This window comes from Acanthochromis polyacanthus, chromosome 6 (genome assembly GCF_021347895.1).
Source record: "Acanthochromis polyacanthus isolate Apoly-LR-REF ecotype Palm Island chromosome 6, KAUST_Apoly_ChrSc, whole genome shotgun sequence".
NCBI classification, from domain to species: domain Eukaryota; kingdom Metazoa; phylum Chordata; class Actinopteri; family Pomacentridae; genus Acanthochromis; species Acanthochromis polyacanthus.
In genome coordinates this window covers 28,021,134-28,042,446 of record NC_067118.1, presented here as the reverse complement: position 1 = coordinate 28,042,446, position 21,313 = coordinate 28,021,134, and the positions used below count along the sequence as shown (strand labels likewise).

Below are 21,313 nucleotides of genomic sequence, written 5' to 3'. Positions count from 1 at the left end.
ATCTGTCTCATCAGAAGTGGTGGCTGCTTGACAAGTGGAGCGATGAAAAGTATTAAGAGGTGCTAGTGAGGTGTGACTGAGGCAGGGAGTGGAGCTTTACAGGAAAAGAAAAAAACTTGCTTTTTCCTGTGGTCCAGCAGATCCAGCAGCAGCAGCCTGGTGATGTTCCTCCCCAGAGACTTTTCCTATCAGAGCAGAGTCATAGGTCAGGTTAAGGGTGGAGAGTGGAAAGATTGAGCTTGCCACCACCTTCATTAGCACTCACAGAAGGCATGCCACAGAGTAGCAACAAGCACTGGCACATGGGAGGAAAAGAGGCACAACAGAGATGAGCAGCCCAATACCAATTGCTTGACATTGAGGTTAAAGGTTACAACAGAAGAGCAACTATTCAAAACTGAACTAAGGAAGTGAAACAAGGCACATAGGAAAAACAAAGTTTAGATTTTGTTATGAAGACATGATAGAGTGTGGTGATCAGAACAAGTATAAAACCAAAGGTAGTGGTGCTTAAATTCTACTAATTAAGATATATTTTCCCAATGGGTACATGGATTGTTTGTTTACCTTCAGGGAAAAACAGAAAGCAAAATTTCTCTGTTTTACCTCAATTATAGAGAGGTGTCCAGTGAGCAGGATGAGGCATACTGGCAGGCAGACAGAGAGGACAGTGGGTGGGGCGGGGGGTTGGCGTGGCTGGTGGTCTGTTGGGCTGGCTGACATCTCTGTCTCCTCCTCTCTCCCGGCAGTTCATGGCATCAAGTGGACTTGCAGCAATGGGAACAGCAGCTCTGGCTTCTCAGTGGAGCAGCTAGTGCAACAGATTCTGGACAGCCACCAAACTAAGCCACCTCCCCGGACTCACAACTGCCTCTGCACGGGCACCCTGGGTAAGGGTTAGTGTGTGGGGAGGAGGTGAACCAAAAAAAAAAAAAAACACAGTGAGAGAAGCAAAAAAAAAGGCCAAACAGATACTGTCTAGTGCATGGTAGATTAGGCAAGGTTGTTGGAGTCTTTTATTGACAGGTGATTTATAGCGAAAGGCTTATTGACTTTTTGTTGTTGTTGTCTTTTTTACTTATATCTCTGTCAGGGATATATCTGAAATAGCTCAGCTGTTTTCTCTTCATCGAGCAGTAACAGCTGTGGTATTTCTCTAAGCTGTATCTCGGGAAACAATGTAGAAAGCAAAGGTTTACTAATATACAGAACAAATTACTGAATAACCTCCAGCTGCGTGTTTATTTTTTAATGTAACAAGCCATGCAAAACTTCTCGTCCACTTCACTAACTAAAAATTTATGAACAGTCTAGTTTTTCACTGTAAACAGAATGTTGCCTTTCACAAACTGATAATCCATTTTTACCACTGCTCATTGAACAATATTATTTCATATTGTTTTAGTACATGGAAGTGTCCTTTCTTTTTGTTCCCTCAGCAAATCAAATCTTTTGCTCTGCCCTCTTATAGGTGCAGGGAGCAGCGTACACCACAAATGCAACAGCGCCAAACACCGTATCATCTCCCCTAAGGTGGACCCCCGCTCAGGTGGCTACAGCAGTGCCCACTCTGAGGTCCAAAACAACGATGTGTCAGAAGGGAAGACCGAGCACAGTGCCCATGGTGGAGGGAAGAGCTCTGGTGGAGGCGGTGGAGGGGGCAGCACCAGGGAGAAACGCAACGGCAAAGTCCACAAACCCGTCCTGCTGCACCAGAACAGCACAGAGGTGTCGTCCACCAACCAGGTCGAGGTTCCTGACACCACGCAGAACTCCCCCGTCTCCATCAGCAGCGGCCTCAACAGTGATCCAGATATGGCCGACAGCCCTGTGGTGACAGGAATGAGCCACGTGGCCTCTGTCATGTCTGGCCTGTCCCAGAGTGTCTTTATGTCTGAGGTCACTGGAGACCCTGTCTACAGCATGTCTCCGACTGGGGGTCCCAATACTCACATGATAGGTGCAGATGCCACTTCACAGGGCTTGGTGCTGTCTGTGACTTCTGATCGTCACAAATTTGCCTTCCCCACTGGAGGGGTGGGGGAACCTGGGACCACCACGGCAGGAGACAGTCTGTCCATGTTGTCTACAGCTGGGGTGTCTGAAGAACTGGTGCTGTCGAGTAGTCTGGACTCTGGAACCATCAAGATCCCAGAGACCAATATGAACTTTGACCCTGACTGCTTCCTGAACAACCCGAAACAAGGTCAAACCTATGGAGGCAGTGCAATGAAGACAGAGGGCAACTCCTCAAACTCTTCTTCCTCTTGTGGCAACGGTAACACCAATGGAAGTCTGCAGCGCTCCCCGACCATGTCAGACAATGGATACACCTTCAGCTCAGCCCTTGTAAAGAACATCAAGACAGAAGACACATCCTTCGAGCAGCAGCTGGCCAAAGAGAGTGGCTACCAGGTGGGGCCAGTAGTAAACTGTGGCAGTGGGGTGTCTGTGTCGTCTGGTGCTGGTTCAGGCCAGGGTAGCCTTACTCTGACTGCAGCAGGATCCCTGCTCCCTTCTGGTGGGGGTCTAAGTCCCAGCACTACCTTGGAGCAGATGGATTTCAGTGCCATCGATGCCAAGCAAGACTACACTTCCAACGCTGCCACAGTGAGTTATGGTCAGGCCATGTCCAGTCCTCACATGCAACACCAGAATCGTTCGCCAAGCTTTTTCCTTCAGGATGGATCTCAGACCAACCAGACTCAGCAGGGGAGGCCCAGCATGGGTCAGAAAACACATATGATGGAGCACAACTCCCATGACTCTGGAGGATATATGGGGCTACAAGTGGTGAAAACAGACTCTCCTGGCAGCAACAGCCACCTCCATCACCACCATCAGGCCCATCAGAACCAGCATAGGGCCAACTGCAATGGAGGTTCACCTGCTGAGGGCCCAGGCCAAGCTGGTTCTCTCCAACTGCTGCAGTACCAGGGGACCTTTCCAGGGCTGGGCGCTGAGCACGAGGAGGTGGTTGGTCTAGAGCAATCCGGCAGTGTGAGTTCAGCTCAGGCTGGAGCCACGGAGAATGGAGCAGAGAATCTACTCAAGCCAGGAGATCACATTCAGGCTTGTGGGGCAGGAAATGGAGAGGGAGGGGCAGCAGAACACTACCTGCAACAGGCGTCGGATGGTGGTGGAGCAGGGACAGGGGGTGCAGGTGACGGGGTAGCAATTCATAATGGAAACAACAGCAGTGATGGAAGCAACCGCAACCAGCAGCAACAGCAGCTGCAGCCTCTCCTGCAAGGCACAAGCATGGTCCAGGGACTCTACAACGCTGTTGGAACCCACCAAGGTCTGGGTGGTGCAGCCAGTAATGGAGGAGCAGGAGGGACAGGCATGGAGATCAGTCTGGACCACTTTGACATCTCTTTTGGAAACCAGTTCTCTGACCTCATTAATGACTTCATCTCAGTGGATGGCAGTGGAACTACCATGTCAGCTGGAGGGGCCCTGTATGCTCACCAGCTAGTCACATCTCACAGCTCTGATAATCAGAACACAGCTGGTGGGCCCCCTCAGCAGGGCCAGGAGGATGGAGGGGCCAGGGGCTCTGGCTACAGCCCATCAGAGCTCTGCCTTCAACCCTGCTGCAGTCCCCAGTCTCTAAGTGGAGGCACCGGAGCTGGAGGGAACACAGGAGAGGCCGGCTCATTGTCATACATGAATGTAGCAGAGGTGGTTTCTGCAGCTGTAGCCCAAGGAGCTCTGGGGATGCTTCAGGCAACAGGTCGGCTCTTCATGGTCACTGACTACTCCCCGGAGTGGTCCTATCCTGAGGTGAGTGATAAGCCTTCTTGTACTTATCACAAATAGTATTTTTGCGTTTTGTTTGTTGTTCATGCACCAGTCTAATTGCTCAGAAGCTGGTCTCAAGGACTCCACTCAAAAGATTTATAAGACTTCTTATTCATTTTGAATAAGACCAGTCCAGCGTGATTTAAATAGCCCACTTATGTAAAGTGCTGTTTTTTTAATCAAAACAAATGTGAATAAAGAAACATAAAAAATAAATTCAAACAAAGGTAAATTAATAACCAGCCTATCCTTGTAAGTATCAATTAGATTCTCATTGTTTTCTCATTACATATTGTTCACAATCTTTTATTCCAACAAAGTTGTTTGTGCAGCTAGAGCTGGGACAGCCAGTCATACTTTTGTTTGTTTGAATGAGGACATTAAGCATCAATGAAAGTCATTGTAAGTCAGTCTGCATGCTCTGTAAATTATCCATCAAAATAGAGAACAAACTGAGAAGAATGACACTGATGAGGTGCTCCATGTATAAACTGTTCATTTTCAATATTAAAAATAATGTTTCTTTTAGTTTTAGCGAACTTCTAACACCAAAAAATCTATTTTTGTAGTATGTAAATTGCACAGAGAAAAGTGATGATGCAGATGATGCATTTTTTTTCTAAAATAAATGCACAGAATTAAAATATGAAAACATTTCTATGTCTTTGATGCAAGACCATAATCTTTGAACTGCGTTTAATTATGAAATTTTCACCACTGTAGACTTTGCTTACGAACAACTCCAGCTGCTGTCAGCTTGAATTCATGTTATTTGTATCAGGTCTTGTTTTCCAGAAGTGAAAAGAGGACATGCCCCCCTCTCCCCTATTGTTGTCCCATTCACATAACAGGTTCTGTTTGATTTACTAACGTAATCTTCACAGCAGTTCTCCTACTGTTCAGCAACTTTTAAGCTCTGACTCAAGAAAATTGCTGATAAACTCCTCCTGGTCACTAACAGTTATTACTGCGCTCTTGCAGAAATTATTTTTATAAGTGACTCCAAGGTCTGGCTGACATTTTGCCGCGGGCTTCACCTATCAGTCTACATACAGATGAACCTATTCTGTGACTAGTAGAGCTAGTAGGTGCTGAAAAATATGTTGTGACCTCTTCTGTGGAAAGACCTGGACACTTTTCAGTAAAGACAGAAATTGATCATTGTTTTTAAACAGAAAATCTCTCTGTCAATGAAACTAAGTTTTATTTAGTGTCATATAACTTTAAAAGTGTAGGCACTGGCTTTCATATAGTACCTCTGACTTTTTTATATCCCTCCATTTCTAGAGCCATAATGTCCCTTGCATTTCCCAGGTTTTCACACAAGCAAATAATTCTCAAAAATGTATCCAAAATGCATTGTAGCTTTTCTGATCTGCAAACTGAAGTAACATGGAATGACAGATATCCTTATAAATAAATATATTCATTTTAGTTGCAGAAGTGGCTTTAAATTACTAGACTGACACAAAATGGAAAGTTTGGTTTGTTTTATTTTCTTTCATGGAATTGACATCATTAAAATTCATACATAACTTCATAACCTAATTTGCTGTGGAGAAAACAACAATTTGTATAGGGCAGCCTACCAACGGCTGCCTGTCAAGCTTAAATGGGATGAGAGGTTTTTGTTAGAGTATTGTTCTCTATTGTTTTGTTTTATGCTGTTGGAAAGTACTTTGGTCTGCTGTTGTGTTGTTGTAAAGTGCTCTTCAAATAAATTTTGATTGATTGATTGGTTGGACTATCACTTTAATGTATTCCCAAATTCAGAAGCAGTGGATGAGTACAGGAGTGAATATGAAGTCCACATAAAATAATAATTATCAATAATAGCACAATTATTGTTTATGTATTAATTTTGGCCATATTAACCCCCTTTTTATTGTTGTAGAGTCAATACAGTCCAACAAGATGGAGTAGCATGTTTATGAAATGAATCCAGCACTGCACTGCTTTGCAAATTCTTTAGTAGTCAGGGTGCTGGATTTGAAAAATATGCCAGTAAGTTAGAAGAGTCACAATTACATGGTGTTGTAGCTTTCAATAAACTGATCTGGAGAAAAACAATATCTTGCATGAGCTAATGATTGAAATATAAATATTTATAAAATGTAAAGCATATACTAGATGAGCACTAGCAGAGGAAACTAACTGCATTATTCTTTTTGAACATCCTGATTATGTGGTCCACGCTGGTGTCAGTACTAGTTTTGCTGTAAGCAGTAATTCTCTCCTTCAGCCTCTGGAGGGCAGCAGAACTGTTTTCCAAAAATAGGTGTAGTGAAATAATGTTGGTTATCCACATGGTGGCAGCAGAGCTCGATTTATAGAAGCTATTTTCTTTACCTTTGTGTCATTCTTATGTTCTAACTCTAGGTGGCAGGATAACAACACATTTTGTAATCAGGGATACTTTAATACATGGTGGATGTGTTGAGTTTCTTTTATTTGGTCATGTTTCTCAGGGTGGCGTTAAGGTGCTGATAACTGGACCCTGGCAAGAGGCCAGCTCCAACTACAGCTGCCTGTTTGACCAGATCTCAGTCCCAGCTTCTCTTATCCAACCGGGGGTGCTGCGTTGCTACTGTCCAGGTAAGACTGGAGGAAGCTTATATGCATTAAAACAAGAGAAGAGACATTCATGCGAAAGTTTCACCATCATGCAATTCATGAACCAGTATCTAGTCAATTTTTATTACTTTTTTCTAGCATTGCAATCTTAGTTTTTGGGCCAGTTTATTAGTAAACTATCAGCAGAGATATTTGATTTAGTTTCTAGGTAATGATTGGAGCCGTGGTGCCGGATTTATGTTTACTAATAAATGCGTATTCTTGTATTAGTCATATTTTTTTAAAGGGAATCTAAGGAAACTTTGGATTTGTACAGTATGTCTTTATACATTTTGTAAGGTCTTTACCTTATCATTTAAAGTGCCTTGAGGTAATATATGGTGAATTGGCACTATATAATTGAACTGAATTAAACTGAATTCACATTTCATTCATTCATTTGACGTAATAGTCTGTAGGCTGACAATATACAGGCAATCTGGTCAGGAGAATTAATTTTGTGTATTCATTATATATTGGATTTTTATATAGCAAAGCAATTGCATTTTCAAATTAATAGAGTACTGAAAATTCAAATCAGTTTTGTAGCAATGAGTGCAAACAAACCAATGTGTGTATGTGCTGTTTGCTGGTTTAATTTCAGTATTTATGAGAACATTTATATTGTAATCACATAATGGAAGTTAAGCCATGAATATGTTTTTTATTTGTTTACACTGCAGAATGAAATGCGTGCCTGCAAGCAAACTTGACTGTGTCTGTATACAGTATGCCCTGAATTCTCATTTTCTTCTCCCTCTCCAGCTCATGATACAGGGCTGGTGACGCTACAGGTGGCCGTCAGTAACCAGATCATCTCCAATTCGGTGGTGTTTGAGTACAAGGCCCGCGCTCTTCCTTCACTGCCATCATCTCAGCACGACTGGCTCTCTCTGGATGGTACGTCTCTTCTCGGTTTTGTATTTTCTCCCATTGTCTTGCAATAGCTTTATTCTTTCGTCATCTTTCATGTACTCTTCCCTGTTTTCTTTCCTCATTCACTTTTGTATGTACTCTTTGCTATTTGTTCTCTTTCCTCTGCTAATTCTATCTGGCTCTTTTCATCAACGATTTTCTGCATTATCAAACAGCACCGTCTCTTGCTTTGTTTAAAAGTTCTAATAACAAGCTTTTTGAAATACATATGACATTATTACTGCCACGACAGTCTGCTATGTAAAGATATAGTGGTGAAATGGCCTCCTTATCAAAGCCTGAGGTGACACTCCCTCTGTGTGTTGTGATCTGATGTTTTCTGTTCTATGCTTTGATAGTCATTCCAGCCATACATGGATGTTGATGCACGTGCGCCCCTCCCTTTGAAATTGTCCTCCTGCATTTCTAAGGAGACCGAGAGTTGTTGTAAATATGATGTAATCCAAAATATTCAGCTAATGCCTCCTAAAACCTCCCAAATCATTGAAAAATATTTTATTTATCCTAAAAAGAGTACCTAATTTATGTATACTTCTTTCATTTTAGCTTGGTGAGTTTCTGTTTGTTTTGCTGTTCTCCTGTGTCTCCTTTGCTCCATTATGTCTGTTCCACTCCAGTCTTATGTTTGTAAGTGAAGGAGACAGAGGTCAAGGTATCACCACTCAAGTTGACAACAACTTAATACAGCCATTCAGAGTATTTTACAATGCTAGCGATGGCTAATAAATGTGACTGGATTCTCTTTTTGTTGCTTCTTGAGTACACAACCTTTCTGACTGAATGTCATATGCAGCACATTTGAAGAAGATTTGAAATTGCCTTTCAGTTTTAACAGTTTTACAATGTATATAAATGTATAGAACATTTGAACAGCTGCATATTATGTGTGAATAATGCCTTTTTAAAAATAGTGATACACAACAATAGTTAAATACATGGAAGATGCTAGAAGATAAGTTCTGATTTTACACAACAGGTAAGGTTAATAGATAACCACATGGATAGTTGTATAGGTTTTGTAACAAAGAAAGGGCAATTTAACTTGTGTTGTTGACTATTCTCTCTTCAACATTTGGTTGTTAAATGTTTTGGATGGATAAATATTCATGCTGGATTGCAATCTGGCTCGGTTCAGTTCTGTTACAGCTTGTGTTTCAGAATCACATGCTGGTTCTTGGATCCTTGAAGGTAAATGTCACAGGAAAATCTCTTACTTGGCTACTTATATATAGTATGTGTGGGCAATGTATAAGCGAGAACCTTCATCCTTATTATCACTGATTTTTAAAAATCCTTTTTGTCGTCAGTACAGCTGTGCAAGAATTTAATGTTTTCATTCATCAACTTTTGCTTTTGTGCATAATTCTGTTGCTTTCAAAAATATTGATCCAATCTAATTACCTGAGGGGCTACAATTAGTAAAATGAACAAATTTACTTGAATTGAAATATTCTACCATAACTTTTGTGAATTTGATGAATATTTATATTTTCTTATTAGTATTAGAAAAAATAGTCTCATTAATACAGACCAGGCCTACTGGGTATTACCCAGGAGGAAGTGATTTAAGTGTTAACTCCATGTGTGGAATGTGACATTTCCACTTTGACATTGCAGTCTGATTTCTGACATGTAAATTGAACACTCAAACACATTTCATATGTCATGGTTTAGGTTTTATTTTGAGGTCAGTTTTGTGAGACCGTGTCTCATTGCCTCATCTTGCCTGCAATAACTCTGGTCTCTACACAGGCTATTTGTGTGAACAGCAGTTTAATTTAATGATCAAGTTGTACACACATGACTACAAAGTATGATTGTGTGTAAGCATATTACTGTAAAAAGGCTTTTTGTAGAGCAGCACTGTGGAGGCTTTCTACATACAACAATAGCTGCTGCAGGTTTGGCAAATTTCCATTCTGTTTAAAGTCAAGATAATTCTGTGAGTCAGGAGACCTACTGTAAGCACCTTCACCAGAGTGTAATGAGGATGTAAGTCATTCTGTGTGTGTGCGCGCGTGTGTGTGTGTCTGCTACTGGGAGATATACTGCTGCAGTGTTTGAGCATTGACAGGATAAAGTAGGGCACAGTGAAGCACAGGCTCACAGGACAGCTGCATTGCAGACGGCCCTTGAGGGAGTGGGAGTGAGTAATCGAGAGCTGGCAGCTCCCATACATGGCAGTACCAGTGGATCCCTCCGCCATTCATACCCTACTGCCTCACTGGCCCATTCAGAGAACCAGTTAAGGAGGAGCTCAGTGTCTCAGGGAGAACACAGCCCACCCTATTACCTTACTTATATTAACCCCTTGTCTGCCGTCTCTTACAGTTTGTTTTATCGTACTCTGTGGTCTCGATTTGTTGGTAATCAAGAAAAATCATTAGTGCTTTGGAGTTTTTGCTTGTATTGTCAGTCTGGATTTCCGCTTACTTTATCACTGATGCATCCAGCTACACAGCAACTGAAGATTTATTTTTTCTTGAAATTACTAAAAACAGATAGTTTGTGCAGAAAAATTCATTTGCAGCATTGTCCAAATAGCTCAAAATAAACTAAGCATTATTTAACCGTGATCTTGTGTGATTGTATGACACTTTGGCAACATGTACAGTACATGTTTGTGTGCTTTGTTGCATAAGCAAAACTATGTCAAACTGATGTGGCACCTGATGAATTTGTGTGTGTGTGTGTGTGTGTGTGTGTGTGTGTGTGTGTGTGTGTGTGTGAGGCACTAAAGAAATTGTTTCTGCTGGGATATTAAGCTGGGTCAGTCACACACATGATGAGAAAATGAATGTATCTACAGGATCCAGGTGAAAGCATGTGTGACCAAGAACTTCAGGAACCACCGCGCTGGACAGCGAATCTGGCGCTGAGCGCACAGATCCATGTGGGTTTACATGAGGACGGTTTAAGCTGCGGAACGTGCGGATCACTGTGACTGTGTTTGTACTCACAGAGAGAAATTATTTCCATCACTGTGGTAGCCTGAACGTGTAACTTATTTCAGAAGTAGGGCACGATGCAATTATACTCATTACATCGATAATGTCAACAGTCTGAAAGCACAACAGCAATGATGAGGATAAGGAGGCGCTTACTGTCTTAAAAAAGACGAATCTGACTAGATTCATGTTACCGTGTCAAGCCTGTGGTCGCCTGATTAACCACAATAGGTGCTGCCTTTACGTGCCATACGTGCCATACGTGCAATCTGTTTGTCTGAGTCCGCAGCGGTGCGCTGTGTAGCTTCGCGAGTTTGTTCTCTCATGGAAGACTAACTGTGCTATGATGTGCTAATGGCACAGCTGCCTGCCTGCCTTGATTTGTCATAATGCAGAGTGGGGGAAGGGGCGCTTTTCTCTGCAGCACTGCAGGTACGGAGCCATGGGCAGGACAGAAAAGCTGTCGGAGCTGCAGAGCGCTCGTCGTCGCCCCACTCAGTCCCTGAGCTCAGATCCCACGACCCGAGCCGGGAGAGGTTCGCTGGGAACTGCCAAATTACAGCCCCGCATAGCGGCATACAGCCTGTTAGTGTGCAGGGGAGCGTATTGACAGTCGGCTACTGACTCTGAGCCAAACTACACCGGCATGACAAACGGCAGAGCGTGTACACACAATACAGGAGCAGAGGAGTGGGCGTGTTTGGGTAAACACGGTAAACTACCGCAAACAGAACAAGATTTAGTTTCAGGCGGCATTTAAGCGGGGAGAGGACGTGTTTTGAACGCTTGTGCCGACTTTCTCTAGTGTTGGAGAGACTCCGTGAGGGCGCACGGAGAGCCGGATCCACAGCCACCGCACGTCGAGAAGAGTAGATCTGCTGTTTGTGATTATTGGCAAAGATTTAAAAAAAAAAATAAGGACCGTAGTGATAGAAAAACAAAAATACCATGAGGAGCCTTTAGGAGCTCGTGAAGGAGGCGACACACGGGAATTAGGGCGTCTGTTTACCGTCGGCACGTGCGTAAAACGTTTCCAATCCGCGATATTTGTCATTTTACTGCAGGCTGGGATCGCTACTAGAAGCACTGGGAAAGTGTGCATGTGTGTGTGAGGTGAAACAAGTGAAGAGGAGGAGGGGGCTGTTAGGGGAAGAAGAGTAGTGAGTGGTCTTCCTCTCTCTCCCCCCTCTCCCTCTCTCTTCCTCCTCACGTCGCTCTCTTCCCTCACTTTGTTCTATTGTTGACGAGTGCTCTGTTGAGATTGAGATTCAGTCTACAGCAAGGATTTGTATTTTTATTTTTATTTTTCCTCTCCTCCGTGTAACACCATGCAGTAGTCTGACCGTCAGACTTTGAGGGACAAAACTGCAATTTGTGTGAAAATGCAGCTTTGGTTGGACTTCTTTGGGTCAGGATGCCAGTGAATGACACCTGCATTTCCTAAAAGACAAAGGGGCTGTATTTTTGGGCTTTGAGCTGGACTCACTACCAATGGAAAATAAAATAGAAGGTTAGAGCTCAACCTATGGCTGTAGTGCTGTGCTGTATTGTGGCTGTGTTTGTGTTTTTGGCTGCTTTTATATATATAAATATATATATATATTGTGCGTTTCTCGTATGTGCCACAAGAAGTTCCACGTTTCTTTTGAGCAACCCCGCATGCTGAGTTGTCGTGCGTCCATGTAGCTTTAATCCAGCGGTGTCTGCTGTATCGGAGTTTGAGAGAAATTGTCTGTTTTGGCCACATGCTTTCCAAGTGTTTCATGTGACTCTGCCTCATTGCAGAGCGCTGGAGAGTTGACGTTGATAGTAGCCAACTACTGACTCACGACTTGTTTGGACACGTTAGATCTGCTCAAGACTTCCTCAGAGACAGGGGGAAAATGCTTAGTTGTTATTTTTAATTTTTTTTTTTTTTTTTTTTTTAGAAAGCAACTTGTAGTACTGAACTTGAACTGCGTCCTTGGTACTTTACGCATAAGCGGACTTTCAGTTTCCACTCTTACCTGACAGTTTTGCTCTGAACTATGGGGTCACTGTGTCCCAGGCTGGTGCAAATACAGTTACACATACAGTCTAGACTAGCGCATTACAGGGCTTGTCGCATCCCTGAGTGCTGCTGAGGTTATCGGGGCCAATATGTTGCCGGTGAAAAGTACTAATGCTTTTGTTCCACAGTTCAGATTTCATCCAGTGCCGACCTTATCAACGTCGTGGGCACACTGTGAAAAAACTATAAATTTTTCCACAGTGGTCTTTCATTTCAGCACCACAGATGTGTGAACAGCGACTTCAGTTAAACTCCATTCACTCTTGAAACTTTGCTGTGATTCAGAGCTCCACTACACTATTCAAAGTGGGAGAATTCCAGATATACATTTGTCTACCTGTTGCTCCCTTGTGAAGTTCTCCTATATTCCATGCATGTATGCATTCTCCCAACTTTAGGTGATTAAAAGATCAAAGTTGCAAAGTCTCCGGATGACTCACCACAGTGCTTTTTCATGTTTTACTGAGTCCTCATGCATATGCATATAGTGGTAATAGTAACTAATGGCCACTTTAATGCAAAATGGTTTCAAGTTGGCAGCGGTAGGAGCAATCTGTATACCTGAACAAACCATTTATTAGGTAGCAGTTGTGAGTTGTGGCAGGAGTAGTAATATTAATATTGATAAGATTACTTTGGAAGGATTTTTTTTTTTATCAGCAATCTGTCTTATTAGTAGGAACAGTAGGGATGTTGTTGGTATTATGAGCAGTTTTAGTATGATAGCAGATGTCTAATATTAGCAGTATTATTAATTCATACAATGTTAGAGGGATTACTGGAGTACTTGTAGTTCTACCAGCACACTTTTAATAAGGGAGCAATAGCAGTTGTAGTTCTAGTAACAGCAGCAGTGACGTGGGAATGCTTACACCTGGAGGTGATAGATCAGCCCAGACAAGAGGTTTTAGCCACGTAGGAACATTTGAAGAGAAACAGGGTGAGAATGTAATTTGTTGCTGTTTGTGTGTTTGAGTTTGCCAGATAATTAAAAATACCTTCACTAAAGACAGTGTGACTGCTACTGACACTTACTGACTTCTCTTACTATAATTTTTTTTCCTCTATGGGTGCAACTGTTATTTATTTAACCGTCCATTTGAGACATAGTGGGAAGATGTGATAACAGTAACACCTGTACTGTCTGATGCAACTCAGCATAATAGTTATGCAATGAATTCTGCCTTTGCGAAGCTTGTAGTGTGTCGTTTGTAATGGTCCTGTCACATTGGTACCACTGATGGTGAGTTATGAAGCTGTAGTTTGTGTTTCATTATGTTATGCATGACTCAAAATATGTCAGTGCTCTTTTGAAATATGAATAATGCATCATTTCCACTTCTATGGTGAGAGAACCCCGTCTATTCTTTTTAGTTTTCTTAACGTTGTGCTTAAAGTGTTGATTTTCTGTTTTTTTGGTGTCAGCCTGCTTGTGTACTTGTCAAAGTCAGGTTGAGTCCATGTTCATGTTGTGCGGGTGTATGCCTCTGAGTTGTCAAACAACCACATTATAAATACAGCGCCCTCCATAATTATTGGCACCCCTGGTTAAGATGTGTTGAAAGCCTTAAACTGAATTCAATTTTTATTGCAGAAGCAAACTCTCACACTGAAAATTGTACAAAAATGTATTATAGGAGAAGATTAGGTGCTGTTTTGTGGGCAAAAGCGGGTTGTACAAAGTATTAACATCAGGGTTGCTAATAATGGTGACACACATGATTTGATGTAAAAGAATTATTTCTTAATGTGTGATTTTTTTTTTTCCCCACTGAAAAAATGCACTTCAATTACAGGCTGGATTTTGCTCTTTTTTCATTGTGGTCCTATGTTATTTAGGGAAAAAAAGAATTATTAGAAGCTTAAGAACACATCTTAACCAGGGGTGCCAATAATTATGGAGGGTATACAGTATGTAGTCACAAACCAAGCATTTATTGTCAATCATTCAGAGTCATGCCTCTTTAAGTGTTAGGTCTCAATCTCTGCTCACTCTGGTGTCTGTCATCAGTTTTAAATTCCAATTGTTGCTACAGTATAAAAAGCCCTAGTTTGTAACAAAAGACTGAACTATGATTTTACACACGTGGACAAAATTGTTGGTACCCCTCAGTTAAAGAAGGAAAAACCCACAATTCTCACTGAAATCACTTGAAACTCACAAAAGTAACAATAAATAAAAATTTATTGAAAATCAAATAATCAAAAACAGCCATTACTTTTGAATTGTTGATTAACATAATTATTTAAAAAAACAAACTAATGAAACAGGCCTGGACAAAAATGATGGTACCTCTATAAAAGATTGAAAACTATTTGACCAGAGTGACATGATTAACTCAGATGTGTCATTTAATTGACATCACAGGTGTTTCCAAACTCATAATCAGTCAGTCTGCCTATTTAAAGGGAGACAAGTAGTCACCCTGCTGTTTGGTGAAAAGGTGTGTACCACACTGAACATGGACAACAGAAAGCGAAGGAGAGAATTGTCCCAGGACATCCAAAAAAAAATTATAGACAAACATCTTAAAGGTAAAGGCTATAAGACCATCTCTAAACAGCTTGAAGTTCCTGTGACAACAGTGGCTCATATTATTCAGAAGTTCAAGACCCACGGGACAGTAGCCAACCTCCCTGGACGTGGCCGCAAGAGGAAAATTGATGACAAATTGAAGAGACGGATCGTTGGAATTGTATCCAAAGAGCCCAGAGCAACCTCCAAAGAAATTAAAGGTGAGCTCCAAGGCCAAGGTACATCAGTGTCAGATCGCACCATTCGTCGTCGTTTGAGCCAAAGTGGACTTCATGGGAGACGACCAAGGAGGACACCACTGCTGAAAAAAACTCATAAAAAAGCCAGACTGGAATTTGCAAAAATGCATGTTGACAAGCCACAAAGCTTCTGGGAGAATGTCCTTTGGACAGATGAGACCAAACTGGAGCTTTTTGGTAAGGCACATCAACTCTATGTTCATAGACTCAAAAACCAAGCATACGAAGAAAAGAACACGGTCCCTACGGTGAAACATGGAGGAGGCTCAGTAATGTTTTGGGGCTGCTTTGCTGCATCTGGCACAGGGTGTCTTGAAAGTGTGCAAGGTACGATGAAATCTGAAGACTATCAAGGCATTCTGGAGAGAAATGTGCTGCCTAGTGTCAGAAAGCTTGGTCTCAGTCGCAGGTCATGGGTCTTCCAACAGGACAACGATCCAAAACACACAGCCAAAAACACCCAAGAATGGCTGAGAGAAAAGCGTTGGACTATTCTAAAGTGGCCTTCTATGAGCCCAGATCTGAATCCCATTGAACATATGTGGAAGGAGCTGAAACATGCCATTTGGAGAAGACACCCATCAAACCTGAGACAACTGGAGCTGTTTGCTCATGAGGAGTGGGCCAAAATACCTGTTGACAGCTGCAGAACGCTCATTGACAAATACAGAAATCGTTTAATTGCAGTGATTGCCTCAAAAGGTTGTGCAACAAAATATTAAGTTATGGGTACCATCATTTTTGTCCAGCCCTATTTCATTAGTTTGTTTTTTTAAATAATTATGTTAATCAACAATTCAAAAGTGATGGCTGATTTTGATTATTTAATTTTCAATAATTTTTTATTTATTGTTACTTTTGTGAGTTTCAAGTGATTTCAGTGAGAATTGTGGGTTTTTCCTTCTTTAACTGAGGGGTACCAACAATTTTGTCCACGTGTGTAAGTGCAAAGTTAAAGCAGATTAGGAGAAAGGCAGAACAGGCTGAGAATCCCTATGAGTGTAGTTAGCCTATCTGTATTGTTTTACTATTAATGGAAAGCTTTGGACAAGTCCTGTCCCTTGGGCCGTGGTGTTTTGTATCAGATTGATTTATCTTTGAAATTATTTCTCCACTCATCTCTCACTTGCTCTTCTGCCTGCAGCTGATGTGCCAAGCAGTATGTAGTTGTTTATGCAAAGCAGAAGGCTTATGAAATGTACTTGTTACTGTATAAAGTGAGCACCCCGAAAATCCAATTCCCTTACTTTCCAAGACAAAACGCCAATACAGTATCACTCTGTTAGTGTGATAGCCGGTGACAGTAAATCCCCACGGTATGCACTCTTGGCATTTTACCTTCAATGTGACACAGTGTATCTATTCTGTGCTCAGACTGTACTCTTTTTGACCTGCAGCATACAGCTGGACAGATGCCAGTAGGTTAAGAGCTGTGCTGAAGCACTGTGACCTTTGTTTGCAGTTATTAAATTGCTGTATGGGGTGAAAGTAAATTATTTATGTGTGTAAATCATCAAGAGACAGAGTTATCAAGAGATACAATTCCAGTTTATATAGCCCCCTTTATCCTTGATATGGTCGCAGGAGGGCTGGAGTCTATCCCAGCTGACTTGGAGTGAATGCAGTGGACACTCTGGACAGGCCACTTGTCCATCACAGGGACACACAGAGAGACAGACAACCAAGCACACTCACATTCACACTTACAGACAGTTTAGAATCACCAATTAACCTCAGCATGTCTTTGGACTGTGGGAGGAAGCCGGGGACCCCTGTAAGTGCCCACACAGGGATAACAGGCAAACTCCACACAGATAGCCCCAAGGCCAAGATTCTAACCCAGGACCTTCTAGCTGTGAGACGACTGTACTGTCATGTCACGCTAAGCATATATATAATTCTTAATACAATTTTTTTCCCCTTACAAATTACTCTTATAATTGTTCATGTACTGAAAGTCAGGAATATCAGAAATACATTAATGTGGCTACTTAAACCTTTCTTTTTAATCTTGAAGTTAAAATGTTGACATCGGAGCTGCTTTGCCTTGTCTGTGAGGGATTTCTACTGTTTCATACGTGTTGCAGATCGATGTGAGGAAAACCAGTAAAGCTATGGCAACATTTGTCTGCTGACAGAATGATTTGGATTGAGAGAGAGGCCATATTTGCTTGACAGCTTTGTAAGAAGAAATCAAAGCTACATCTGTATGAATCTGGTTGTTTATTTTCTGTGTGGAGATTTGACTGTACTACCTGTCTGAGAGGTTTCCTCCAGGGGATGCAGCTTCTTACAGCAGTCGAGACTTACAGGTTAAGCGAATTGGAAACTCTGAATTACCCATAAGAGTGAGTGTAAATGCATTTATCCGTTTGTGTGTGTCAGTCTTGTGATGGATTGATGACCAGTCCAGGGTATAGCCTGTCTCTCGCCCTTCCCTGTGACCCTGAACCAGATATACAGCACGGCAGATGGAAACATAGATTGCATCCTCCACAAATTTGATGCCATAATAACAGATTCTACAAAAAGACGGATGTCTGTGCTACATGTAGTCTTCTTCTTTGAACAGTTGAAAATCTCTGTTATCACTCCTCTAAGGAGTATTAAAAGCAGGGAAGAGTAATGGGCTGAACAAAACTACAACCGGTCATTACACTGTGTCACAGTACATGCTGTCTTTGATCAACACATGGCCATGTGTTCCAGCTGTGAGGGCTGCTGCCAGACAGCCTGGCCCCTTCCTCTGCATGGTTACAAATACCAGCCCCTGTCAATCAGCTCCCACAGAGCCCCAGAGGGAGGCTGGCCTCTGGTCTTTCTGCTGAGTTACATGTTAAAATTTGACTGGCTGTGGAAAGATAATGAAGTCCAGCACTGAACTTGACTGGCATGAACAGAACCAGAGGTTGAGAAGTGAGGATTAAAGATGTCTTCCTCAGGCTATCAGAAGTTCGCCATATGAATAACTGTGTAAGTCCTTCTTGGATTAAAGATGAGTGGGCCCTTTTAATAACAAATGGTATGTGACAATTAAGAACATGATTAAGGAAGAATTCTTAATTTAAAGCAAGAAAACAAACAGACCTTTGTGATTCTAACATAACTGTGACTTCCAGTGTACATTGTGTATCCAAGAAACTGCTGTATTTTGATATAAAGCTCAACAGGATTCTTGTGCTTGGACTCAAACTCTTAATGGTCCAAGGGTGAAATAAAAAGTGTCCGAGTGTGTGCACAAGCATTGAGATGTTTTCAAGACACTCAGGCTCTAGTAATTGTTGTTTTGCCCTCATCCTTGACATTTCTGAGTGGCGACAGACAAGCTGCCCTTCACTGTCCTCTAACTTGACCCAACAACTACATTCTTCATCCTGTCTCATTGACATCCCCTCTCTTGATATGTCCTCTAACTCCTGCCCTCCTCCCGCATCTCTCTGCTTTTTCTTACCCCTCTCCATCACCCTCCTCCTGTCCTCTCATCTCACATCACCGTTGTCCTGTCCTTACTATTATCTCTCCCGCTGTCTTCTTCGTCCCTCTAGCCTGTTCTCACTCCCACTGTTCTCCACTGTGTCTCAATAAGCAGCCCTGTCCTTCCTTTTCTTATCTTCGTGTATATCAGCCTGTCTCATGAGGAGCTGCTGCCATGTGCCAGACATGAGATAGATCACACAGGGCAGGCCTTTGACTTTGTGTAGATTGAAAACCAGTGCTCATTTATTTTATAGGTCCTCTTCTCTTTACTTCTCTCAGAGGACATGAGTGTGTTGTGAGAGATGCTAATAAGAAGTAACAGCAGAGCCGCGGTGACACACAACAGACGTCACAAGCTAGGGAACCTTACTGACCCTTCATAGATCAGGCACTAGTTGTACCATGCAGAAAGTGTAGGACAGTCCTCCTGTGGCTTTTATGAATTGAGACCTTTCTCAAAGTAAGCTTGTGACTTTTTAATCTATATTACAGGATCAGGTTAACCACCAGTGTCAATGACAGCATTAGTAATTTATTCTAATGAGCGTCTGTTCCACAGGCAAAATTATTTACTTTGTTATTGGTCATAAAAGTTCCCAACCTGCATTTTTAGCATTCTTGGTGTGTCGTGTAAAATTTTTAGCCAAGGCAACCATGACTCTATTAAAAGGTATTTTCCCATCCTCTTCTCACTTTTATCCCAGAGATAAGAGGTTTTCTTCTAAAGGGAGACAAGTCAAATCAACATTTAGCAGCATATTTAATGCAATTTTGAAAATTCACACTCTTGGTTTATTTAACAGACTGTTGGACAATGTCAACTTTTAACTCTGTTAGCTGTTCTCATTAAAGAACTGTTTCTGTCACTGGATAATACTTAACACGCCACGGGATAACCCTCACCAGAATTGAGTTAAGGTACACAAGAAGTGTGAGACAGAGCATGAAAATCCATTTAGGTTTTTATACAGCTCGAAATGAAGAGTTCTCTCTTCTCTTGTATTTTTCAATTTGGATGGACAAAGTTAGCATGGGTCCAAATTCAGCAGCAGAATACAGCACCAAGGCAATGGGAAGATTTAGAACACTCCACAAGAGAGGGAATAGGATTCACCCACACAAACTTGGTCTGGCTTTAGACAGCCTACATGTATCATGACAGCTGTAAGTTAACGCTTCATTTGACTAAACACCATTCATTCAAGTTCTGTAATAAAATGTTTGCATATTGAAACGGCACCTAACAGTCTGCCGTAAATGTGTGAGAGTGACCACGTCTGCTGCCACACACCGTCACAAGGGAGTAAACCAGAGAGAGGGAGGGCAGTAACAACGTCACCGTGTTGTTATAGTGCTGTTTGGCTGCTCACCTTCCCTGTCTCCTCCCTCTCCCCTCCCACTCGTCTCTACCCCCATCCTCCCTCTGCAGTGGACGTGCATCGCATTTGGAGCAGCAGGCAGCAGGTGGAGATGACATCATCTGCACTGCAGCACACTGCAGCACTGGGTCTGAACAAAGACATGTCAGCTCGCTGCTAACTATCCCCCCCTCTCTCTTTCCCTCCATCTCCCTGTCCATGTCTCTCCCCACATGTCAGCCAGAGGGAAAGGAAGACCACAGCCTTGTACCGAGGCTGGTTGTAGTGCTGCGACTTATCTTAGCCCCCTGACTCGAGCGCTCAGTCTGGAACAGACTCGCAACTCCTCACGTCTCTAGCCTCCACAGGCTGCGATGTGTATAGGTGAAGGTGGATCCCACATAGTAAGAAGCACTGCAAACACTGCAAGCAGCTTCCCTGTTTGATATAAGAGTGATCTGCTGATCTGACAGCATGTTCACTTAGGAAGTCTACAGCACACACAGGAATCGAAGTCAGAGACCTCATTGTTGTCCTTTAAGTCCATTATTCACAGTACTGCATGTTGTGACTGAGAGCAGTAATTTACCAGCCAGTGACATTATGCTTTTCTGTTCAATGATAGAAGTTGCTTGACCTCTTTTGCAGTGGCTAATAGGAGGTCTCGCTGTGGCATTAGCTCTCTGTGGAGCCTTGAGCCGTGACTGCCAAGATACCGTAAAGCGCAAATGTCACCGGGTCGTGCTGTGAAGGCTCCCCACTTAGAGTCTTTAGGTTCTTACTTACGGCATCAACACTGAGAAAAGAGAGTAGGCCAAGTACACAGAAAAAGATTTATAGACTCTATTTTTTCATTGTTTGCCTCTCTCACCATGTTTTTTTTTTTTTTTTTTAACTGGTGTATTGAGTCCTTCTCCTCCCCTTCATCAATAAGCCAATAGCACACAGGCAGACCATACACACACAGCCATGTTCCTGTCGCCTAGTTACCGCTCGGCAGCAGGTTGCCACAGAAACAGCCTCATAGTGGCTAAATGGGGAATGCTAATGCAGTCTTCTATACTCCCTGCTGCAGTGGGCTCTCTGTGCCCATCCCAATCCACTGTCTGTACACAGCATACTTTGTCTGTGTCTGTGTACACACACACTCATACTCACAAGTGCTTGTTGTTTGTTTGTGTGTAGGTGAGTGTTTGTGGTGGGGGTTTCCTTCACATTTCAGTAACCCTTGTGTTTTTTAGTCTTACATTAACTTATTTTACCAAGTTTAAATTGCAGTGTTTATAGGTGTGTGGACTTTTTAATAATACCTACTCAGTGCTTCTTGTGGAATGAACAAAGCATGCTTGGCA

The 21,313-nt window shown here is 42.3% G+C and overlaps 1 protein-coding gene across 8 annotated transcripts in view; it reads left to right on the top strand.

Annotated features, from left to right (window-relative positions):
* The window catches only part of camta1a (calmodulin binding transcription activator 1a), a 289,846-nt gene that overhangs the window by 254,426 nt on the left and 14,107 nt on the right, over nt 1–21,313 (top strand). For 5 of the 8 annotated variants that reach the window (XM_051949098.1, XM_051949101.1, XM_051949095.1 and 2 more), the window contains 4 exons: nt 750–890; nt 1,472–3,786; nt 6,273–6,399; nt 7,183–7,317. In XM_051949098.1, the coding sequence (XP_051805058.1) occupies nt 750–890; nt 1,472–3,786; nt 6,273–6,399; nt 7,183–7,317 (2,718 nt within the window). Of the gene's footprint in view, nt 1–749; nt 891–1,471; nt 3,787–6,272; nt 6,400–7,182; nt 7,318–10,745; nt 11,015–11,347; nt 11,812–21,313 lie in introns of those variants that run through there. The other 3 variants (XM_051949097.1, XM_051949099.1, XM_051949100.1) reach the window with 3 other exon arrangements.